The sequence below is a fragment of the Schistocerca piceifrons genome, chromosome 1, assembly GCF_021461385.2.
Source record: "Schistocerca piceifrons isolate TAMUIC-IGC-003096 chromosome 1, iqSchPice1.1, whole genome shotgun sequence".
Classification (NCBI taxonomy): Eukaryota; Metazoa; Arthropoda; class Insecta; order Orthoptera; family Acrididae; genus Schistocerca; species Schistocerca piceifrons.
The window spans coordinates 1,094,592,393-1,094,613,621 of NC_060138.1; the positions used below are offsets into that span (position 1 = coordinate 1,094,592,393).

The window sequence follows — 21,229 nt, forward strand, 5'->3', positions numbered from 1 at the left end:
AGCCGTCTACAATGGAGCTCCCGTTGGAAGTTACCGCCAAGTGCGAATTGCGAGCAGTTATCGGTTTTTGAACGCAAAGGGCACTGCGCCGATTGAAATCCATCGCCAATTGACGGAAGTGTATGGTGTGTCGTGCATGGATGTCAAAAATGTTCGTAAGTGGTGTAGAGAGTTTGCAGCTAGTCGAAACGAAATTCACGACGAACAAAGGAGCGGGAGACAGCCAATTTCTGAGAAGACAGTGTTGAAGGTTGAGCAAAGCATGCGTGAAGATCGGTGGATCACCCTGGATGATCTCTGCATGTTGGTTCCAGACGTTTCCCGAAGCACCGCTCACAGAATTTTAACGGAAACATTGAACGACCGGAAGGCGTGCGCAGGGTGGGTACCACGCATGCTGACTGAGGACCACATGCGGCAACGAGTTGACGCTTCCCGCGCCTTTCTTCATCGCCTTGCAGCCGAACAGGACAACTTTCTGCACTCAATTGTCACGGGTGACGAAACCTGGGCATACCACTTTACACCTGAGACCAAGCAACAATCACGCCAGTGGCGGAATCCTCCTTCGCCAAAGCCGCGGAAATTCTAACAAACACAGTCTGCTGGTAAAGTCATGACAACCGTTTTTTGGGAACGGAAAGAGGTATTGTTGGTCGACTTTATGCCCACTGGGACCACAATTAACGCTGACAGGTACTGTGAGACTCTGAAAAAACTCAAACGGGCAATTCAGAACCGGAGAAGAGGAATGTTGAGCAAGGGCCTACACGTTCTCTATGACAACGCTCGCCCACACATCGCTCGGCAAACCGTTGCTCTCCTGCAACAGTTTCATTGGAACATAATCACCCACCCACCCTTTAGTCCTGACTTGGCGCCCAGTGACTATCACCTATTCCTTAGGTTAAAAGAACATTTGGCCGGAAAGCTATTCAGCTCTGACGACGAGGTGAAAGAAGAGGTTCATAACTTTCTGAACAGCATGGCGGCGAGCTGGTATGGTATGGGCATACAAAAACTGCCACAGCGTCTACAAAAGTGCATCGACAGAAATGGTGATTATGTCGAAAAATAGCTAAATGTTCAAGCTGTAAACTGATGTAAACCATTGTAGAAGTAAACAGGGATGTACTTATAAAAATAGGAGACTTTACCTTTGGTATTACCCGTATATTTTACTGTCTCTGTTAATAGATATCGACAAAGCAAAAATCGCACTGTACCAATCTGAGACCGTTCTATCGAATGGGCGCATAAAATTTGGCTTCAAAAATCATTTTGTTTGTATCGGGAAACAAACCAGCGCTTTCTGTCAGCACCAAGTGTCGCAGGGCACTATTTGCTTGGGCTGACTCCAGAAACTAAATTGCTATTATCTGCCGAAATACCAGAGAAAATGTGCCTGAGCACTCTTAGGAGCGACACCCTCCTGTCTGGGTATTTGCGCGCTAGGCGTTATGCTTTCATTTTCACCACTACACCAAGCGCTTTGAAAGGCAGGTGTATATTAACCCCCCCCCCCCCCCCCCCCCAGTGCTTCTTCGAGATAAGTGATATGTATACCACGTTTGGTTGAAGTCGATACAATAATTCAGGATGAAATGTTGAACATAGATATACGAGGGTGAGTCAAATGAAACTCGGAGAACATCTCTCCACGGTTTTGTAATCTGGGACGCAGCTCAGCATAGTGCACCCTACGACTGAAAAAGGTTCTTTTGGCCAACTTTACCAGGTGTGACAGTGGAGACGGCAATTGCTGCCTCCGACCTGCCGGGAGGCTCGTCCTATTGGCGTTTAATTTGGATACCCTGTTATGGCGCCGCAACTTGGGCCAACACGCTTGAAAATCTGGACATAGTAGGAAATGGATACAAAATCCTACAAAACTGTGTTCTTTTTAGATTTATTCTTTCGCTGACTACGAAACTGATGTCGGAATTACACAATTCAAAATGGCGGAACAAAAACGGTGGATCAAAAACTATAAATTTAATGGATTCGAATGAAATGTCGGTTGTAAGGTATTTTGAGGATGCTGATACGGAATTAGGAGTCAGGATTGATGTATTTATATGTTTTATTCGATATTTTTTCATTTATCAATCGAAATTATAGTCACATTCGTCGCTTGCGTCATTATCGCTGTCAGATGGGTCGTCATCGGGTTGTCCATTGGGAGACAGTTAGAAAAGCAGACCTTTTACCTGAGGTCGCATCTAGAAGCTCGAGGTGAGTACATCCAGAGATACCAGAAGCCAATAGGCTACATCACGGATCGTTTTCTCATGGGAATATTTGCGGGTAATATCTTCCCTTTAACGCAGGGCATCCTTATTCCGACACATTCTACGAGGGTGAGTCAAATGAAAACCTTAAATTTGTAATAACAAATCGAAATTTCGCGCCGTTATCCTGTAAGTTGGTAAGCGTGCTACAAACACCGTGCAGAATGTCCTGTAGGTGGCAGCATAGTGCAGATGCACACATACCATCGCAGTATCAGTACAAAGATGACCGCCCCACTTGCACCAGGGAAGAACAGTGTTCTGTTATTCGGTTTTTGCGTAGTGAAGGTGTGAAACCTATTGAAATTCATCGACGAATGAAAGTTCAGTACGGTGATGCATGTTTGTCGCAGCAGCAAGTTTACGAATAGAGTAGGAAGTTCGCAAATCGTGTGACTTCAGTGGAAGATGCTCCTCCTCGTTCAGGTCAGGCACAACGAGTTGTGACTCCACAGAACATTGCAGCAGTTGAAGCCATAGTGAAGGAAAACCGCCGAGTGACACCGAATGGCATTGCAGCATGTTGCAGATTAGTCATGGGTCAGCACACCACATTGTGCATGATGTGCTCCAGTTTCACAAAGTGTCTGCAAGATGGAAGCCACGGCAGCTGACTCCTGAAATGAGAGAATGACGTGTTGATGCTTGTGAAGAACTTCTTCGGCGCTTTGAACGAGAATGTGATGCCTTCCTTGAAAGAATCGTTACTGGGAACGAAACCTGGGTTCACTTCCACCAACCGGAGACGAAGAGAGCGAACAAGGAATGGCGCCATTCCTCATCACCAAAACCAAAGCAGTTTCGAACAGAACCATCAGCAGGGAAGTTTATGGTGACTCTCTTTTGGGACGAAAAATGTGTCATTTCGGAGGTTACATGCCTAGAGGGACCACTGTCACGAGGGCATCATACACGTATCTCCTAAAAATCATCTTCGGCCTGCAATCAAATCAAAGCGACGTGGATTGCTGTCAGCAGGTGTCCTTTGGCAACATGACAATGCAAGGCCCCACACTGCCAGTTACAACAGTTGCAACAATCACAGACCTGCATTTTGAGTGTCTTCCTCATCCACCATACTCACCAGACCTTGCCCCAAGTGATTTCCATATGTTTGGACCACTGTAAGAAGCAACTGGAGGAAAGAAGTTCCGTTGTGATGAAGAGGTACGCCACGCGGCGCATGAGTGGTTGCGCGGACTACCAAAAGAATTTTTTTCTAAAGGAATTTATGCACTTTGTAAGCGCTGAAGGACTTGCACTGAGCGTGGAGGAGGGTATGTTGAAAAGTGATACAGCTTTGTACCACTTCTGCACAATAAATCATATTTAAAAGAAATATTTAAGGTTTTCATTTGACTCACCCTCGTATAAACAGTTATATACAGCAGTTGTTATAAAATATAGACACTTACATATTACGTTAACTGTGTTCCACTGACCATAGACAGAGGGATGGGAAAATAAGTCGAAAAAATAAACTACCTTGCCAGAAATGTTCGGTCATGTATTGGTGGACCTTAATATGGGCCGTGTCTACCCTAATCAGTCAAGTTGGGCCATAAATCTCTGTTCTCCCCAATTCGTTTTCGTAGTTCGTCATTAGATCTACACGTCTGATCTTCAGCATTCTTATAGAGCGCCACATTTCAATGCCTTCTATTCTGTTCGCGTCTGAACTGATTATTGTCCGCAGCTACAAGCAGATATCTCTACTTAAGACTTCAACAAACAAGTTTACATTACACGTTAAAAAAATTTCTCTTGTTTCAGAAAAGCTTTCCTTGTTTTTACCACTTCACGCATTTTATTCGAAATCAAACTGTCACAGTGTACAGTAATCCAGACAGAGCACAAATACAAAGCACTGGTTCATATCAAAGAATCTGTGCTACCCGTAGAGAAAATGAGCGCTGAAAGGCCTCGACGTTAGAAGTGAAGCACAGTTAGTTTCTCTCAGGTGTGTAGAAACGTCGACAGAAACACAATCCAGATACCTCAGAGTGGCAATTTCCATTCATGAATTTCATGGCTCCACAGAACAAAGTCAATACAATTTTTCTATTTTTGTAATTTTTAATGAGATATTACAATCCCATCTACCTTCCTTGTCACTGGAATAAGAAACACTGAAGGAGCAACATATGTTGTACAGACTTATAGCTCCAACTGTCCTGATAACAGATATTGAAACTATTGCTAGGCGGTTGCCTTGATATTGGTAGCAAAGGTCGCCAGTATTACTTCACACTTTTCTGTTTTACTAATATTCCAAAATCAGTTACGGTAAATCGTGAACTAAGGAAAATCGGTAATTCCAGTTTTACAGTCGTATACATAGTGTGCAAGGTTTACAACAGTAAAGGGTGGGTTTTACAAGAGCTATATAGCAGTGTTTCCCAAACTGTGTTCCGCAGGAAGTGAATAACTGCTCCGCAAAAAGCTATTAACAACATGGCGTTCTCTTCGACATTTTTACAATGTTAATAATTTTTTAAAATTTTATTATGATTTCTGTGTTATTAGTTATGAGGTAAAATTTAAGTAATCACTGAGTAAATCATGTTTTCTCATTTTTGAACTATTATTAACTTAAAGTAAAACAAGATGTTTCATTAAAGCATCAGGATTCTCAAAGAGTTCCGCCAGAGGAAAAGTTTGGAAACCCCTCCCTAAAGCAATCTACGCCAGCGCCTGTCCTGCCGCAACCCGGCCACGCATGTAGTACTGTTGGTAGTCTACCTCTCTGGCGAACCTCTTCCACACGAAACATTACGCACACAAGTTTTCAGTTTAATCGCTTACAAATATTTCCTGCCATTTATAAAATAATTACGCTGTAGCGCCAAGTAAAGGTTACGGCCTCAGTTACAACGGCATTAGATTTCTTATGAACAGATCCTATATGACATTTTCTTTCACCCCTTAGTGTGAGAGCGTCGTAATGTTGGATATTGTCGGCTGGTCGGTCAAACAAGCATAGTAAAATCATCGGCAAATATCAAGTAATTTAAGAAAGAAGTGTATTTCTGTCGTTAATGCAGACTACGTAATCTATTTATTTGACACAGTCAAAACGTTGGTTAATCAGTAATCAAACAACCGATTTGAGACACCGTGGAATGATCTATAACGTTATATCTAGTTTTACAAAACGTTGCGGCTCAATGTGTGGTGTCTACAGAAAAGTATCGTCGTTATAAGATTGTAAGGAATTATAGAAAGACTTCGAAAAAATTTCCATTTGATGTAATGTATGACAGCTCTATTCAAACGTGGATAAATACAAGATAATCTCCTTCGCAGAGAGAGAGAAAACCCGATAGTGTGTCACGCGAGAGTAGTCTTCGTGCTCAGGACTCTACTGAAAATTCGCTACTATTGCCACGAAGTAGGGGAGAGTGTTCTACTTGCAGGATAGTGTACCTAAGAACACGTATTGCTTCCTAGTCGGTGTTTCAGCCTAGGGACCTATTTTAGAATCTGTAGTTACTGAAAATTCGCGATTTTTCACAACACAACTTTAATTTATGTACGTTTACAAATTTGATGACTGAACAACAAAAGAAAGGTAACAATAACGATGCTAGTAAAAGTCTTCTAATTGAGGCAAACAAAAGTTGACTTCTAATTTTCCACAAAGGTTCATGGTAACCCACTAATCCACACACCAGTAAAAGTCCAATTCAGAGTCGAAGACGTAATCTTCAGCGGTGGAAGTCCACGAGGTCGGCATCCAGAGTGAACTGAACTTCGGGGCTGGTTCTAGCCCAGAAATAGCTGTCTCCAGCCAATCAGGTTTTGGCGTAGTGATACTTCCTGCAGGCCGTGGCTCGAGCTCCCCCGCAGAAAGTAGTGGTCTGAAAGTCTGTTTCCATTATCTTGTATGTAAATAGCTGGTGTTTACTATGGTGCTTTGGGTAAGTCTTGGACATAGACAACCTTGTCCTCTGTGGTGTAATATGGGTTGCCGGCCCTCAGGGGCTAGCTTGGCTCCGGCATAACAGAATCACATGAAGGAACACGTACTAGAGACCGCCACGAGCATTTTCCGACATTTTCTAGTGTTTTTCTTCCTGTGAGACATGAAATTTTGTTGTGTGCAGCGTTCATCCGTATTGCAGCTCCTATATATTTAAATTCTGTATAAGATATTAAAGCTATTTCTACTTCAGTAATAGAGTTTTACGTTGATTAAAATTGTGTATATATTTAAAACCAGATAAAGACGCGTGAACGATTACCCATACTTCTTCAATCGTGCACCATCTTGCAAGATCGTGCACATGCCAACGGATGGTCTTCTGCCTCGGAACGCGTGATATTGACGATGAACTGAATTCCTTTAGCGTCTCAACGATTTCGCCTGTCTTGGAAATTACTATTAGTTGTCAATTGCTTCTGTTTCAAAATGTTTTTAACTTGTGTTTATGATAATACAAATCTGTGACGAAAGTCATGGGATATCTCGTAATAACGTGTAGGATCTCCTTTTGCCCGGCGTTGTGCGACAGCTCGACGTGGTATGCACTCAACATGTCACGTTGTGCGACAGCTCGACGTGGTATGCACTCAAAAAGTCATTGAAACCGCAAAAATACCGAGCCATGCTGCCTCTACAGTCGTCCATAATTTCAGAAGTATCGCTGGTGCAGGATTTTGTGCACGAGCTAACCTGTCGATTATGTCTCATAAAGATTCGACGGGTTTCATGTTGACGATCTTGGTGGCTAAATAATTCGCTCGAATTGTCCGGAATGTTCTTCAAACCACTCGAAAACACGTTAACACAGCGCATTGTCATCCATAAAAATTCCATCGCCATTTAGGAATATGAAGTCCATGAATGGTTGCAAATGGTCTGCAAGTAGCCTAATGTAACCATTTCCAGTCACTGATCGGTTGAGCTGGACCCGAGGAGCCACACTATTCCCTGTAAACACAGCCCACACCGTTATGGAGCCACCACCATCACGCGCAGCCCCTTTGCACGACTTGGGTCCGTCGCTTCGTGGGGTCTGCGCCACACACGAACTCTACCACTAGCTCTTACCAACTAAAATCGGGACTCATCTGACCAGGCCACAGTTTTCCGGTCGTTTAGGGTCCAACCGGTATGCGAGGATCTGCACGCGATGTCGTGCCGTTAGCAAAGGCACTCGCGTCGGTCGTCTGCTGCCATGTCCCATAAAGGCCAAATTTCGCCGCACTGCCCTAACAGATACGTTCGTCGTACGTCCCACATTCCTTTCTCCGGTTATCTCGCGCACATTTGGTTGCCTGTTAGCACTGACAATTCTGCGCAAACACACTGCTCTCGGTCGTTAAGTGAAGTCCGCGGCCACTGCTTGAAATGTGGTATTCCTCGAAAACTCTTGACAATGTATATCTCGGACTATTGAATTCCAACTACCATTCCGTGTTCAAAGTCTCTTAATCCGTATTGTGCTGCCATAATTGTGTCGGAAACTTTTCCACATAAATCATCTGAGTGCAAATGAAAGTTCCGACAATGCTCTACGCTTTTTTACCTCGTGTACGTAATACTACCGCCATATGTATAGGCTATGTGTATACCGCTATCCGATGACGTTTGTCACCTCAATGTACTTCCCCTTAATTTGATTTCACATATTGATTATTGAGTGGAGCAGCGTAATAATGTAACTGTTGTTATTAGTCTTAATAAAAACACAACACTGATTTTCTCGATTGAAACACTTTCAAGTTGGAAGAGAATATCTGGTGCCAGACACATGACCATGGTGCACCTTGGAACAACTTTCACATTTGGAAAAACCTCACTTTTCAGGAGTAATTTTTAAACTATTTTCTACAAGACTGCAACACACATAAACTTAATGTTACAGTTTCAAAACAGAATGAGGAAATATATTAAACCCGAAGTGTTGAGTGCTATTGACAAAGAATTTCAGATCGATTCCGCATTTCTGAATTTCCGGAAGGCTTTTGACACTGTACCACACACGCGGCTCGTAGTGAAACTGCGTGCTTATCGAATATCGTCTCAATTATGTGACTGGATTTGTGATTTCCTGTCAGAGAGGTCACAGTTCGTAGTAACTGACGGACAGTCATCGAGTAAAACAGAAGTGATTTCTAGCGTTCCCCAAGGTAGTATTATAGGCCCTTTACTGTTCCTTATCTATATAAACGATTTGGGAGACAATCTGAGCAGCGGTCTTCGGTTGTTTGGAGATGATGCTGTCGTTTATTGACTAATAAAGTCATCAGAAGATCAAAATAAACTGCAAAACGATTTAGAAGAAATATCGGAATGGTGCGAAAAGTGGCAGTTGACCTTAAATAACGAAAAGTTTGAGGTCATCCATATGAGTGCTAAAAGGAACTCGTTAAACTTCGGTTACACGATAAATCAGTCTAATCTAAAAGCCGTAAATTCAACTAAATACCTAGGTATTACAGTTACGAACAACTTAAATTGGAAGGAACACATAGAAAATGTTGGGGGGAAGGCTAACCAAAGACTGCGTTTTATTGGCAAGACACTTAGAAAATGTAACAGGCCAACTAAGGAGACTGCCTACACTATGCTTGTGCGTCATATTTTAGAATACTGCTGCGCGGTGTGGGATCCTTACCAGACCGGATTGACGGAGTACACCGAAAAAGTTCAAAGAAAGGCAGTACGTTTTATATTATCGCGAAATATGGGAGTGAATGTCACAGAAATGATACACGATTTGGGTTGGAAATCGTTAAAATAAAGGCGTTTTTCGTTGTAACGGAATCTTCTCACGAAAGTACAATCACCAACTTTCTCCTCCGAATGCGAAAATATTTTGTTGACACCGACCTACATAGGGAGAAACGATCACCACGATAAAATAAGGGAAATCAGAGCTCGTACAGAAAGATATAGGTGTTCATCCTTTCCGCGCGCTATACGAGATTGGAATAATAGAAAATTGTGAAGGTGGTTCGATGAACCCTCTGCCAGGCACTTAAATGTGATTTGCAGAGTATCCATGTAGATGTTACAGGGCTGGTTGGTTTTTGGGCGAGGGGACCAGCCGGCGAGGTCATCCATCCCATCAGATTAGGGAAGGATGGGGAAGGAAATCTGCCGTTTCCTTTCAAAGAAACCATCCCGGTATTTGCCTGAAGCGATTTAGGCAACTCACAAAAAACCTAAATCAGGATGTCCGGACGCGGGTTTGAACCGTCGTGCTCTCGAATGCGATTCCAGTGTGCTAAATACTGCGCCATCTCGCTCGGTTACCGGGCTGGCTAGAGGCGAAAGAGTGAAAAGTGTTCCAAGGTGTAACACTCTCCCCTGCCTTCCGCCACGGAGAATGATCAACAAATTTTATTACAGAGTCGTAGACCTCTCACGATATTTAGTGAGAGACATTCTAGAAGTTCAGCTGTTATGGACTCGATTCCACATACAGCGCAAATTCGTTTATCCAGCCATAATTAATAAGGATCTCAGGTTCATCTATTTTTATTTTGTGTTTGTAGAATACTAACTGAACAATATTTGTACTCCAGACATAACAGCGGCAACAATCTACGACGAGACTCACTAAATTTAAGTCAACCATCACAGAGAAATACTGGCACAAATGGTTCAAATCGCTCTAAGCAACATGGGACTTAACATCTGAGATCATCAGTCCCCTATACTTAGAAACTACTTAAACCTAACTAACCTAAGGACATCACGCACATTCATGCCCGAGGCATGATTCGGACCTGCGACCGTAGCAGCATCACGGTTCCAGACTGAAGCGCCTAGAACCGCTCGGCCACAACGGCCGGCTATAAATACTAGCACGGAGTCAAGTTAATAAGCTGACAATGAGCTGTACAGTATTGTGATGACTCCCTTTTTTCTCAATGTAAAATGACGTCGAAGAGGAATAAAGTGGTAGTGCCTTTCGCCAAAAGCTTATATGAACTGCTTAACATAGATAACAGAGAATTGGTGAAAAAGATTGCTGGCGAATTTAGTGTTAAGATATTTTCTATTATCTCAGGACATTCAGACCAAAGTGTTTAGGATGATGAAATTATTGCTGTTTGTTCGTTTGCAGACAATAAAGACAGTTATCATGGATCAGCTGACCAAACAGAAGACATTGCACCACATGCAGATGCAAAACACAGTTTGACAAAATAATGGTTTATAGGGGGGCGCCAGACGCAAGCAACTTTGGTTGAACTGTTGCTGGTGAGACATCTGCGTGATTGCGCTGCACATAATTGGCAAACGTGACTGACACAAAAGAAAATCACTGTTTACGTCAGTGTATAAAAGTCACAGGTTTTCCTACACATTGTTGCTGTTATCGTCTTCAGTCTTGAGACTGGTTTGATTCACCTCTCCATGCTACTTTATCCTGTGCAAGCTTCTTCATCTCCCAGTACCCACTGCAACCTACATCCTTCTGAATCTGCTTAGTGTATTCATCTCATGGTCTCCCTCTACGACTTTTACCCTTCACGCTGCCCCCCAACACTAAATTGGTGATCCATTGATGCCTCAGAACATGTCCTACCAACTGATCCCTTCTTCTAGTCAAGTTGTGCCACGAACTTCTCTTCTCTCCAGTTCTGTTCAATACCTCCTCATTAGTTATGTGATCTACCTATCTAATCTTCAGCTTTCTTCTGTAGCACTACATTTCGAAAGCTTCTATTCTCTTCTTGTCCAAACTATTTATCGTCCACGTTTCACTTCCATACATGGCTACACTCCAAACAAATACTTTCAGAAACGACTTCCTGACACTTAAATCTTTACTCGATGTTAACAAATTTCTCTTCTTCAGAAACGCTTTCCTTGCCATTGCCAGTCTACATTTTGTATCCTCCCTGCTTCGACCCTCATCAGTTATTTTTCTCCCCAAATAGCAAATCTCCTTTACTACTTTAAGTGTGTCATTTCCTAATCTAAATCCCTCAGTATCAACCGACTTAATTCGACTAGATTCCATTATCCTTGTTTTGCTTTTGTTGATGACGTCAGTGATGATGTGTTATAATTATATGCATCTGTCCGACGGGCCTCTTTGCAAACGGGATTGACTTCCACTTTTTTTTTTTCTTGAGTCGCTTGGTACCCTTAGTTGCTCTAGTGACCTACAATAAACTACGCTAGAAGGGGAGCAATTTCCTGATGATAATTTTGAGTCTACTCACGGTATGTTCATTACTGTGTGTGTGGCACTTTAGAGGAGATTATTGTCTTTACGGGTATTTCTTCTCTTGGCATCGCGCGCTACTGTCCGCAGCAGTCCTGAGTGGGCAGGATGAGGCACTGCTAGGAAGACAGCGCCAGGAACAATGGCCGGGGCACACACAATGAGCGGCGGCGCCGAAATGGTAAATAAATCCCCGGACACTGTCCAGTCAGGGCTGGCGATACAGCTGCTGCGTCCGCCTCCGTGCTGCATCGCCAGCCTGTGTAAGAGGCGCCCACTCTTCATTGCCTTCATAACAGGCTCATTTAATTCTCAAGCACCACTCAAACCTGAAACATTCCCGGGGGTACTGTGATGCCACACTCTCCAAAGGGTGGTAAGCTATTGTCGCCACATCAGCATTAATTTCAACTAGGGAGTAACAAGCCTTTGAGACTAGCAATGACAGTAATTAACTTTCACTATAATTCACTATAATTTGATTCGTCATTTTATGTGTGTTGCGAGGACGAACTAGAGGTAGCAATTACGCATTAATGATGTACCCAAAGAGTCGCATTGAGCATAATTTTTGTGTATAGAGGTTTCTAATAATTATTGTCTATCGCAAAAATCAACAAGACTTTCCATAATTTTTATATGATGCGCTAGCTTTCTTTATTTGTTGACATTAGTTACAATTAATCCTCATTAAATGCATCCAGTGGGTGATTCAGCTGGTCCTACTGCTGGGTTTTACGCAGCCCATAACACCTCCAAATACCACACGCAAAATTTTCGTATTCTTTCGCTTGCTACACACCATCTATCAGCACTACAGAAAATCGAATAGGACCTTTCTGTACGAAATGTTGTGTAGTTACATTTCTTGATGGGATACGTTTCCGCTGGAGGCGAAGGCTTTTCATTTATTCAAGAGACACGCATTTGAAAGCAACTTTTGTTCATTTTCTTCGAATAACACAAAAATTGCATCCCTTAGCGAACATGCATCCCAGTACAAAATTTACACTAGTGGCCATTAAAATTGCTACACCAAGAAGAAATGCAGATGATAAATGGGTATTCATTGGACAAATATATTATACTCGAACTGACATGTGCTTACATATTCACGCAATTTCGGTGCATAGATCCTGAGAAATCAGTACCCAGAACAACCACCTCTGGCCGTAATAACGGCCTTGATACGCCTGGTCATTGAGTCAAACAGAGCTTGGATGGAGCGTACAGGTACAGCTGCCCATGCAGTTTCAACACGATACCACAGTTCATCAAGAGTAGTGACTGGCGAATTGTGACGAGCCAGTTGCTCTGCCACCATTGACCAGACGTTTTCAATTGGTGAGAGATCTGGAGAATGTGCTGGCCAGGGCAGCAGACGAACATTTTCTGTATCCAGAAAGGCCCGTACAGGACCTGCAACATGCGGTCGTGCGTTATCCTGCTGAAATGTATGGTTTCGCAGGGATCGAATGAAGGATAGAGCCACGGGTCGTAACACATCTGAAATGTAACATCCACTGTTCAAAGTGCCGTCAATGCGAACAAGAGGTGACCGAGACGTGTAACCAATGGCTCCCCATACCATCACGCCATGTGATACGCCAGTATGGCGATGACGAACACACGGGTCCAATGAGCATTCACCGTGATGTCGCCAAACACGGATGAGACCATCACGATGCTGGAAACAGAACCTGGATTCATCCGAAAAAATGACGTTTTGCCATTCGTGCACCAAGGTTTGTCGTTGAGAACATCATCGCAGGCGCTTCTGTCTGTCATGCAACGTCAAGGGTAACCGCAGCCATGGTCTTCGAACTGATAGTCCATGCTGCTGCAAACGTCGTCGAACTATTCGTGCAGGTGGTTGTTGTCTTGCAAACGTCCCCATCTGTTGACTCAGGGATCGAGTAATAGCTGCACATACGTTACAGCTATGCGGATATGATGCCTGTCATCTCGACTGCTAATGATACGAGGCCGTTGGGATCCAGCACGGCGTTCCGTATTACCCTCCTGAACCCACCGATTCCATATTCTGCTAACAGTCATTGGATCTCGACCAACGCGAGCAGCAATGTCACGGTACGATTAACTGCAATCGCGATAGGCTACAAACCGACCTTTATCAAAGTCGGAAACGTGATGGTACGCATTTCTCCTCCTTACACGAGGCATCACAACAACGTTTCACCGGGAAACGGCAGTCAACTGCGGTTTGTGTATGAGAAATCGGTTGGAAACTTTCATTTCAGCATGTTGTAAGTGTCGCCACCGGCGCCAACTTTGTGTGGATGCTCTGAAAAGCTAATCATTTGCATATCACAGTATCGTCTTCCTGTCGGTTAAATTTCGCGTCTGTAGCACGTCATCTTCGTGGTGTAGCAATTTTAATGGCCAGTACTGTAACTACATTAAATTTCGTACAAAAAAGTCCTATTCATCTTTTCTAAAGAACTAACAGTCTGCATGTAGAGAGCGAGAGAATATGAAAATCTTGAGTGACGTATTTGAATGTGTTACGGACTGCATAAAACCCAGCAGCAGGGACACCTGAATGCCCCATCATTTACTATGACATCTATACCCTGCCAATTTTCTGTCGCAACATATATGCACCTACTGTAACCTCTTGGACAGATGTAGTCTTTACACCGTTTTGTCTTTATAAACGGCCAGCTTTATATACAAAGATCCGAAAAACTTGTGTATGTGGTGCTCTACTCCTTCTGTTCAAAGTCCATCAAAGTGTTAAATCTCGCCTGTCATTCGCCGAAACATGCAGTCTTTCGAAAACATTCAGCAGTGCAACAAAACGGTTTAGAATTTTAGATATAAGTAGCAAAAAATTAATTCAGCTCTTATCTAAGGTCACTGTTTACGTCATTATACTTCACTGTTAGGCCATTTACGAGCCGCCGTAATTGCTGGGAGCGCTAACACGCTAACTTTCAGTACTGGGAGGTGAGCTAGCCCCTAACTGAGTCTGTATCGCGCTTTAACGACGAGGGCTGGCGGGAGCTGGTGAGCCTTGATGTGGTTTTTAGGTGGTTTCCCATATCCATGTAGGTAAATACTGGAATAATGCCCAAGTCCTACCTCAAATACACGCACGCAAACACTTTGTAAACGGTACCACGCTTGAGCTTGAGATCTACCCTAGACGCAGAGATGATGTACACAGATTTATTCCCGGCAGGGGGAAGGGGGGCGGAGGTGGTGACGTCAGGAGGCGTATCCGGCCACCAAATGTCACTAACACTCCCAAAATCGGTAAAACGATGCAGATCACATAGAAAACGCGAAAAGACAAAATGAAAAGAAAGGAAAGAGTTGCGTCCTTCACAGTGAAACAGCTGGTTTTTTCTTACGTGGTGTTTTATTGAGAAGGAATCTGTCAAGACCGGTAATGACGCTATTTGTTCCTAATTATTTTTTTATTTATGTTACGCCATACTTTAAGAGCTTTTTAGTCACAAGAACAGCTTTACACACACAAAGATTGGTAAACTACTACGCGCAACACGTCAACACAGCTCTCCTGCATAATGTAGTACAGATGAGAACAGTTATAGGCGAATGTCAAGGTCTTTCAAACATGGTGTTCCGAACGTGTTCTTTCAAATTAATACAGAAGGCAGGGAATCTCAAAACAAATATATTTAGTTATGCGACGTGTGGTCATTGTTTGTAATTTCTGAGTCTAGGGACGATTTACACAGAAGGTAGTTTAGCATGCTAATTACAACAGTGACAGTCACAAGAACTGCTCAAATGCCCGACGAATGTCCTGTACGCAACCAGTACAAATTCTAACAATGAACTGCCGTGTCCGTTACAAGATTCCTGGCATTTCTGCAACGGTACCAGAAGCGACAGTAATTCTAACGACGAAATCGTCTTCAGATTCCACAATGGCTTTATACACCAGCTGGTTTGTGCGCCCCCAGAAAAAGAAACCCATACATGGGAGGCCGGGTGAACTGCATGGACAGGCCACAGGGCAACCTCTTCCGAGCCGTCGAATCCCCAAGATGGCTCTCATACGATTCCTCACAGTAATACTGTAATGAGCTGGCGCCCCATCGTGCTCGAAGTAGATCTTCCAGCAGTTCTGACAACACTGTTCCACGAAGACGCGAGATCTCCGTTTGCTTGGGTGGAATGGAAGAATGTATGGCCCAATCAACCTGTCACAGAGAACGTCGGCCAATCGTTGTTGATGAGCGCGAGATCGAGTTCACATGTGCCCAGATATACGAATTGTGAATATTGAAATAGCTTTAGCAGTAAACAAAGCCTCGTCGGTGTATAGGACCTCGTCCGGAAATAAGGAGTGCACGCAGTCAGTTGTAAAAACCATTGCGCGAACTGCACTCGTTGGGGAAAATCTTCAGGTGTCAGTGCTGCCGCACGATGGAAAGCATGAAGCTGCTAGTCACGTAACACATTCCACACAAGGCTATGTCTGACGCCAAGGATGTGGGCATTACGTCATGTACTTTAAGTGTCGTCCAATTTCGTCTTCCATTTCGACAGTCCGCACTGTTCGATTCCGACATGTATCACACACACTTGCACGGAAAATGCCCGTTTCAAGTAGCAGGCGATGCAGAAGTCCGAATGTCTGGTGTTGTGGAACCCGTCGGTTGACAAAGCGCTGTCGATACTCCCTCCCTGCAGCTCGTCCATTTCCATTCACAAACCCGTATACCGGATGCATGTCAGCCATTTCGTCACACTTACACCACTCCATGTTCACTGTTGTCACAAGACGACAATGACTGCCATTGAATCAGTGTGTCTACAAGGATGTCTCCGTTGTTGTCACATGGCGGTCATGTTTGTGGTGTGTTTCCACTCAGACTTCAGAGCCAACCATCCGTTCACAGAGAAGTTTTGAATTTCAGTACACATTCCGAGTCAGCGACACCGACACAGCAGCTTACGCCAGCATCACTAATAAAATGTTCCCTAACATTACAAGCTCACTTCAGAGACTGTATGTTCCTTATCGCAATATATTTCTGTTGTTTGCTACCGCCGCTATTAATTTGAACGAATTGTTTCGCAACACCTTGTGTAGTTATTACACCACTCGTAACTGTCAGGAAAAGAACCCTTGTAGGAACGTATAGAATAAATTAATATAACATGAGCAACAAGTTGTTCAGTGCCACAGTCACGGTGTGACGAATATTTCTCCCGCCTGCGGTGAGTGTCTGCATATCTTCCATGACCCGTTCGGATGGGCTTCAGAACAGTCCAAGCTGACCGAGGTTGGTCAATTCCAGAGGCTTCCTCCTGGATGCAAGAAAGTTTCAGGCATTGTGGAGGACAGTTTTTTGCAAACAGCATTTCGACTCACCAATGACGTTGAACCGATCTTCATCAAAAATTCTGGCTGTGATTCCCTCTACAAAGAATACATAATTCAGTATCGGAAGGTCGGGATTATAAACAGTCTGATGATATTCACTTAGTAGTCCACTCTTCCGCCCTACATCAGAAGGTGGAATGTGACACATCTTCTTCACACATGTGCTATTAAAACTGACAGACGCACAGTACTATGTTGTTGAGCAAAACATTCCAGAGAGCCGATATTCAAAAAGTGTCTTTTGGCGATCCACCAGTAGTGCCAGAGAGACTACGAAGAATACTACTTCTGCTTTTGAGGTAACCAGATGTTCGCGTCAATTGCTCCTTAAGGAATAGCATTATTAACAGTGCCTGGTCGCAGTTTCTTCCTCTTCGTAAGAATTCACCTGTAATATAATGATACTGCAGAACCGTTGACTATGGTTGTGTTCACAGTGGTACTGACAACAGCTACCAGACATCGTCACCAGAGGTCACCCCATATAACCTACTGACTGCTTGGTCGAACTGTGTCCGATAATTTACTATATGTACGAAATAGGTTAGGTTTTAACCTCCTAGGGTAGAATGGATAGCACAACGCCTCCGTGCTTGGAGACGACGCTGCATTGCGCCTTTTGCTATTAAAAAGACCCGAATACATGTGAATGAGCTGTATCTGTCTCGAAAAGAACGTGACCAGTACTGTACTCTCTGTCCTCAGCTATCGGAATGGCCAGACAAGTTTTATGAATTTGTGGTGTGAAGCGAGAAACGTTCTGTTACGTATTGGAGACCATACATGGTGATCTGAAACGCAAGATTACAAAAACTCTGCTGTGCTGCATTTATTTAAAGTTGTGAGAACATGTATCAATTAACCAATAATGACTGTCATTCAGCATACGTGTGGAAGACAAGCGTGAATTTTAGAATAAAATGCTCTGAACACATAAATCACTGGAATGTGGAAAAACAAACACAACATTCGTAAACCACTTCATATAGCAGAATCAGCCCTCTACTGGCAGGAAGACGCCACTAAGCAGTAATAATAATATGCACCTAACAAAAGCTTAAAACGGTTCATTCCAGTAACCACAAGCGTAAGATATGCTACCCTATTCACTCGAAGAAATTAATTTCTGTGATTATAAATAACGGCTAAAATTTCCGACAAAGATTTTGCCTGCTTTTGGTTTCCAATAAACCTCCTGTTCAGTCCATAAATTCCGAGCTATAGTATATTCAGATTGTGATTTTTTTTTTTATCTTCAGCACAAACTCACTTTTCCAGAGACTAAACTTATCATTTTCTCATAGTCCATAGTCGAGTGCGACAACATCGGTGGATTTCACAGAAGAAAACAAATCTCCATTTCACCGATTGTCGTCCGAAGTCTGTACGTTCGGATTATGAGATCGGCTGCACTGGGGCCGTACTGACTCGAAAAGGTCGGCCGTCTTCGGCCGACTATCGGCCGTTTTCGGCCGACTGTCGGTCGTCGGCGAAATTCGGCGATATCGGCTCCACTGTGGAGATGCCGGTTATCGTTGATGCAATCGGTTTTCGGTTGTATTGGTTTTTACCTAGGCCAGTTAAACTTGACTGTTGAGACCGCTCCAAATAACAGATTTCTGAAATAACCGAGTTTTGGTTTATTATTCTTGTTATTTCCTGCAATAAACGTAGAAATCGAAAGAAGACTGAAAATCTTTGACTCTCTCAGTTTCAAGATACATAGAATTAAAATAATAAATTAAACAGACAAATAAAAGAAAACTTAGTCCGTTCGGTGCTTTTCTTGAAAAGTGATTTGTGGTTGAATACTAGAAAAAAAATCACAAGTATTCCCCTACTGATTCCCATTTTTTGAAATTCTGCTCAAAAATCATGTAATCGGGAATCATAACACTATTTTGGGTATTAGGAATAGTCAGGGCCAAAGAGTAAAACCTGCGATGGAAGAACTCTGATATTCCTGCTAATGTATTCATTTTTAAGGGTTACAAGCAGATAAAAACAGCCGTGTGGCTAGGGCCTCCCGTCGGGTAGACCGTTCACCTAGTGCAAGTCCTTCGAGTTGACGCCACTTCGGCGACTTGCGCATCGATGGGGATGAAATGATGAAGATAAGGACAACACAACACCCAGTCCCTGAGCGGAGAAAATCTCCGACCCACCCGGGAATCGAACCCGGGCCGTTAGGATTGACTTTCTGTCGCGCTGACCACTCAGCTACCGGGGGTGGACACAAGCAGATAAAGGCATATTATGTAGACACAGGCTGCAAATAGGCTGCTTTCTATTTTTTTGTAAACTACGAATAAAGTACTGTTAATTTATTGCTGTTACCATAATTTACTTCCTCTTTTATTATTTCATAGAAATGGCAGACGAATCTTTAATCCTTTCGGTCTGAGGCGCCTTGTTATGATCCGCGCGTCTCCCCCCGTCAGAGGTTTAAGTCCTCCCTCGGGCATTAGTGTGTGTGTGTGTGTGTGTGTGTGTGTTGTTCTTAGCGTAAGTTGAAGTTAGATTAAGTAGTGCATAAGCTTAGAGACCGATGACCTCAGCCGTTTGGTCCCATAAGACCTTACCACAAATTTCCAAAATTTTTAATCCTTTAAAGCAAATGAAGCATTGTGCCGCATTGCTATATCACTTCGTGAAAATATTTCGAAAAGTTGGTACCTTTCCGCAATACAGTGTATGTAAGGCGACGACTACTTCTCATGCCATGATGTGTTTGTTGTTTTTTTTCTGTCGGCATTATTATTAAAGTAGCACTGACTGCTTTTCTCACTCTCTGTAATAACGAAACATTTCAAAGTATTGCATATTTTACAAATAAAAATTATTACATTTTAAGGAAAGGTTTATTTAAAAGCGAAAATTTTAGCACTGCTGCTGTGGCTAATTGATATTTCGACTTTTTACTTGGTTATTAGTATAAAAAAGAAACACTTGTTACTACCGAGACCAACAAATATCGAAAATTATCATTATTTAGAACAAAAATACCAGTATCGGTCTTGAGTGGTCGGTTTTTTTTCATCCCTATGCCACTTTGACCTCAGTCTATGGCGTGACAAGTAAGCCAGATTCAGCCTCGCACCAGATCTCCCAGGTGGGAGCTGGAGCTGGAACAAGAAGGACTGACAGAAAGAGAAGAAGGCTGCTCTACTCACTCGTTGAGGCCGAGCCGCAGCGTGTGCCCGGCGTTGCGTAGCAGCGCGTGCGCGTCGCTGTTGGAGACGGCGCGCGTAGACTGCCCATTGATGCTCGAGATGACGTCACCCTCGCGCACACCCTTCTGCGCCGCCTTGCTGCCCGGGTTCACCTGCAACACCAGTACACGAAAACGTTAATGGGGGACGTTCCTGAAATTGACCGAAAGCGTCGATTTTCAATTTATCTTTTATTCATTAGTAGAATTCGTGGATAATAATTTCCCGAAGTTTCAATTATGAAATCGCATCCGAAGTCACTGAAAAATAAATGTGTGACGCGACATTCCTGCCACGCCCATGGCGACCCTACAACGATTGCGTGTGTTACTTTCAAGCAAACTTGCACGGGACACATCTGGAAGGTTACGATGTATACTCTTTGGTTTTATACACCATCTGTGACTCTGTTCTGTATCTTAGAAACAAAACTTCCTGGCAGATTAAAACTGTGTGCCGGACCGAGACTCTACCAACTGAGCTACCCAAGCACGACTCACGCCCCGCCCTCACAGCTTTACTTCTGCCAGTACCTCGTCTCCAACCTTCCAAACTTAACAGAAGCTCTCCTGCGAACACAGTTTTAATCTGCATGGAAGTTTCATATCAGCGCACACTCCGCTGCAGAGTGAAAAACTCATTCCGGAAACATCCCCTAGGCTGTGGCTAAGCCATGTCTCCGGAATATCGTTTCTTTCAGGAGTGCTAGTTCTGCAGGGTTCGCAGGAGAGCTTCTGTGAAGTTTGGAAGGTAGGGGACGAGATACTGGCAGAAGTATAGCTGTGAGGACGGGGCGTGAGCCGTGATTGGGTAGCTCAGTTGGTAGAGCACTTGCCCGCGAAAGGCAAAAGTCCCGAGTACGAGTCTCGGTCCGGCACACAGTTTTAATCTGCCAGGAAGTTTCATATCAGCGCTCACTCCGCTGCAGAGTGAAAATCTCATTCAACAAACCAGCTGTTTTTTTGATGAAGAAGCAGTTTTTGTTTTGCCTTGTACTACTAACGGAGGTTTGCGCTAGTGTTCGATTCTTCCATCACTCAATAATGCCAGAGCCTATCCAGTACAAATGACACGAAAAGTGCAGTATGGACCACATATTTCCAAATGGTGTCAACAGATGGACATCGCATTTATCAACAGTGCCACTTT

At 43.5% G+C, this 21,229-nt stretch overlaps 1 protein-coding gene across 6 annotated transcripts in view; it reads right to left on the minus strand.

Moving 5' to 3' along the window:
- The window catches only part of LOC124775714 (sorbin and SH3 domain-containing protein 1), a 1,093,224-nt gene that overhangs the window by 793,243 nt on the left and 278,752 nt on the right, over positions 1 to 21,229 (minus strand). For all 6 annotated transcript variants that reach the window (XM_047250558.1, XM_047250581.1, XM_047250574.1 and 3 more), the window contains exon 2: positions 20,042 to 20,193. In XM_047250558.1, coding sequence (XP_047106514.1) covers positions 20,042 to 20,193 — 152 coding nt within the window. The remainder of the gene's footprint in view (positions 1 to 20,041; positions 20,194 to 21,229) is intronic.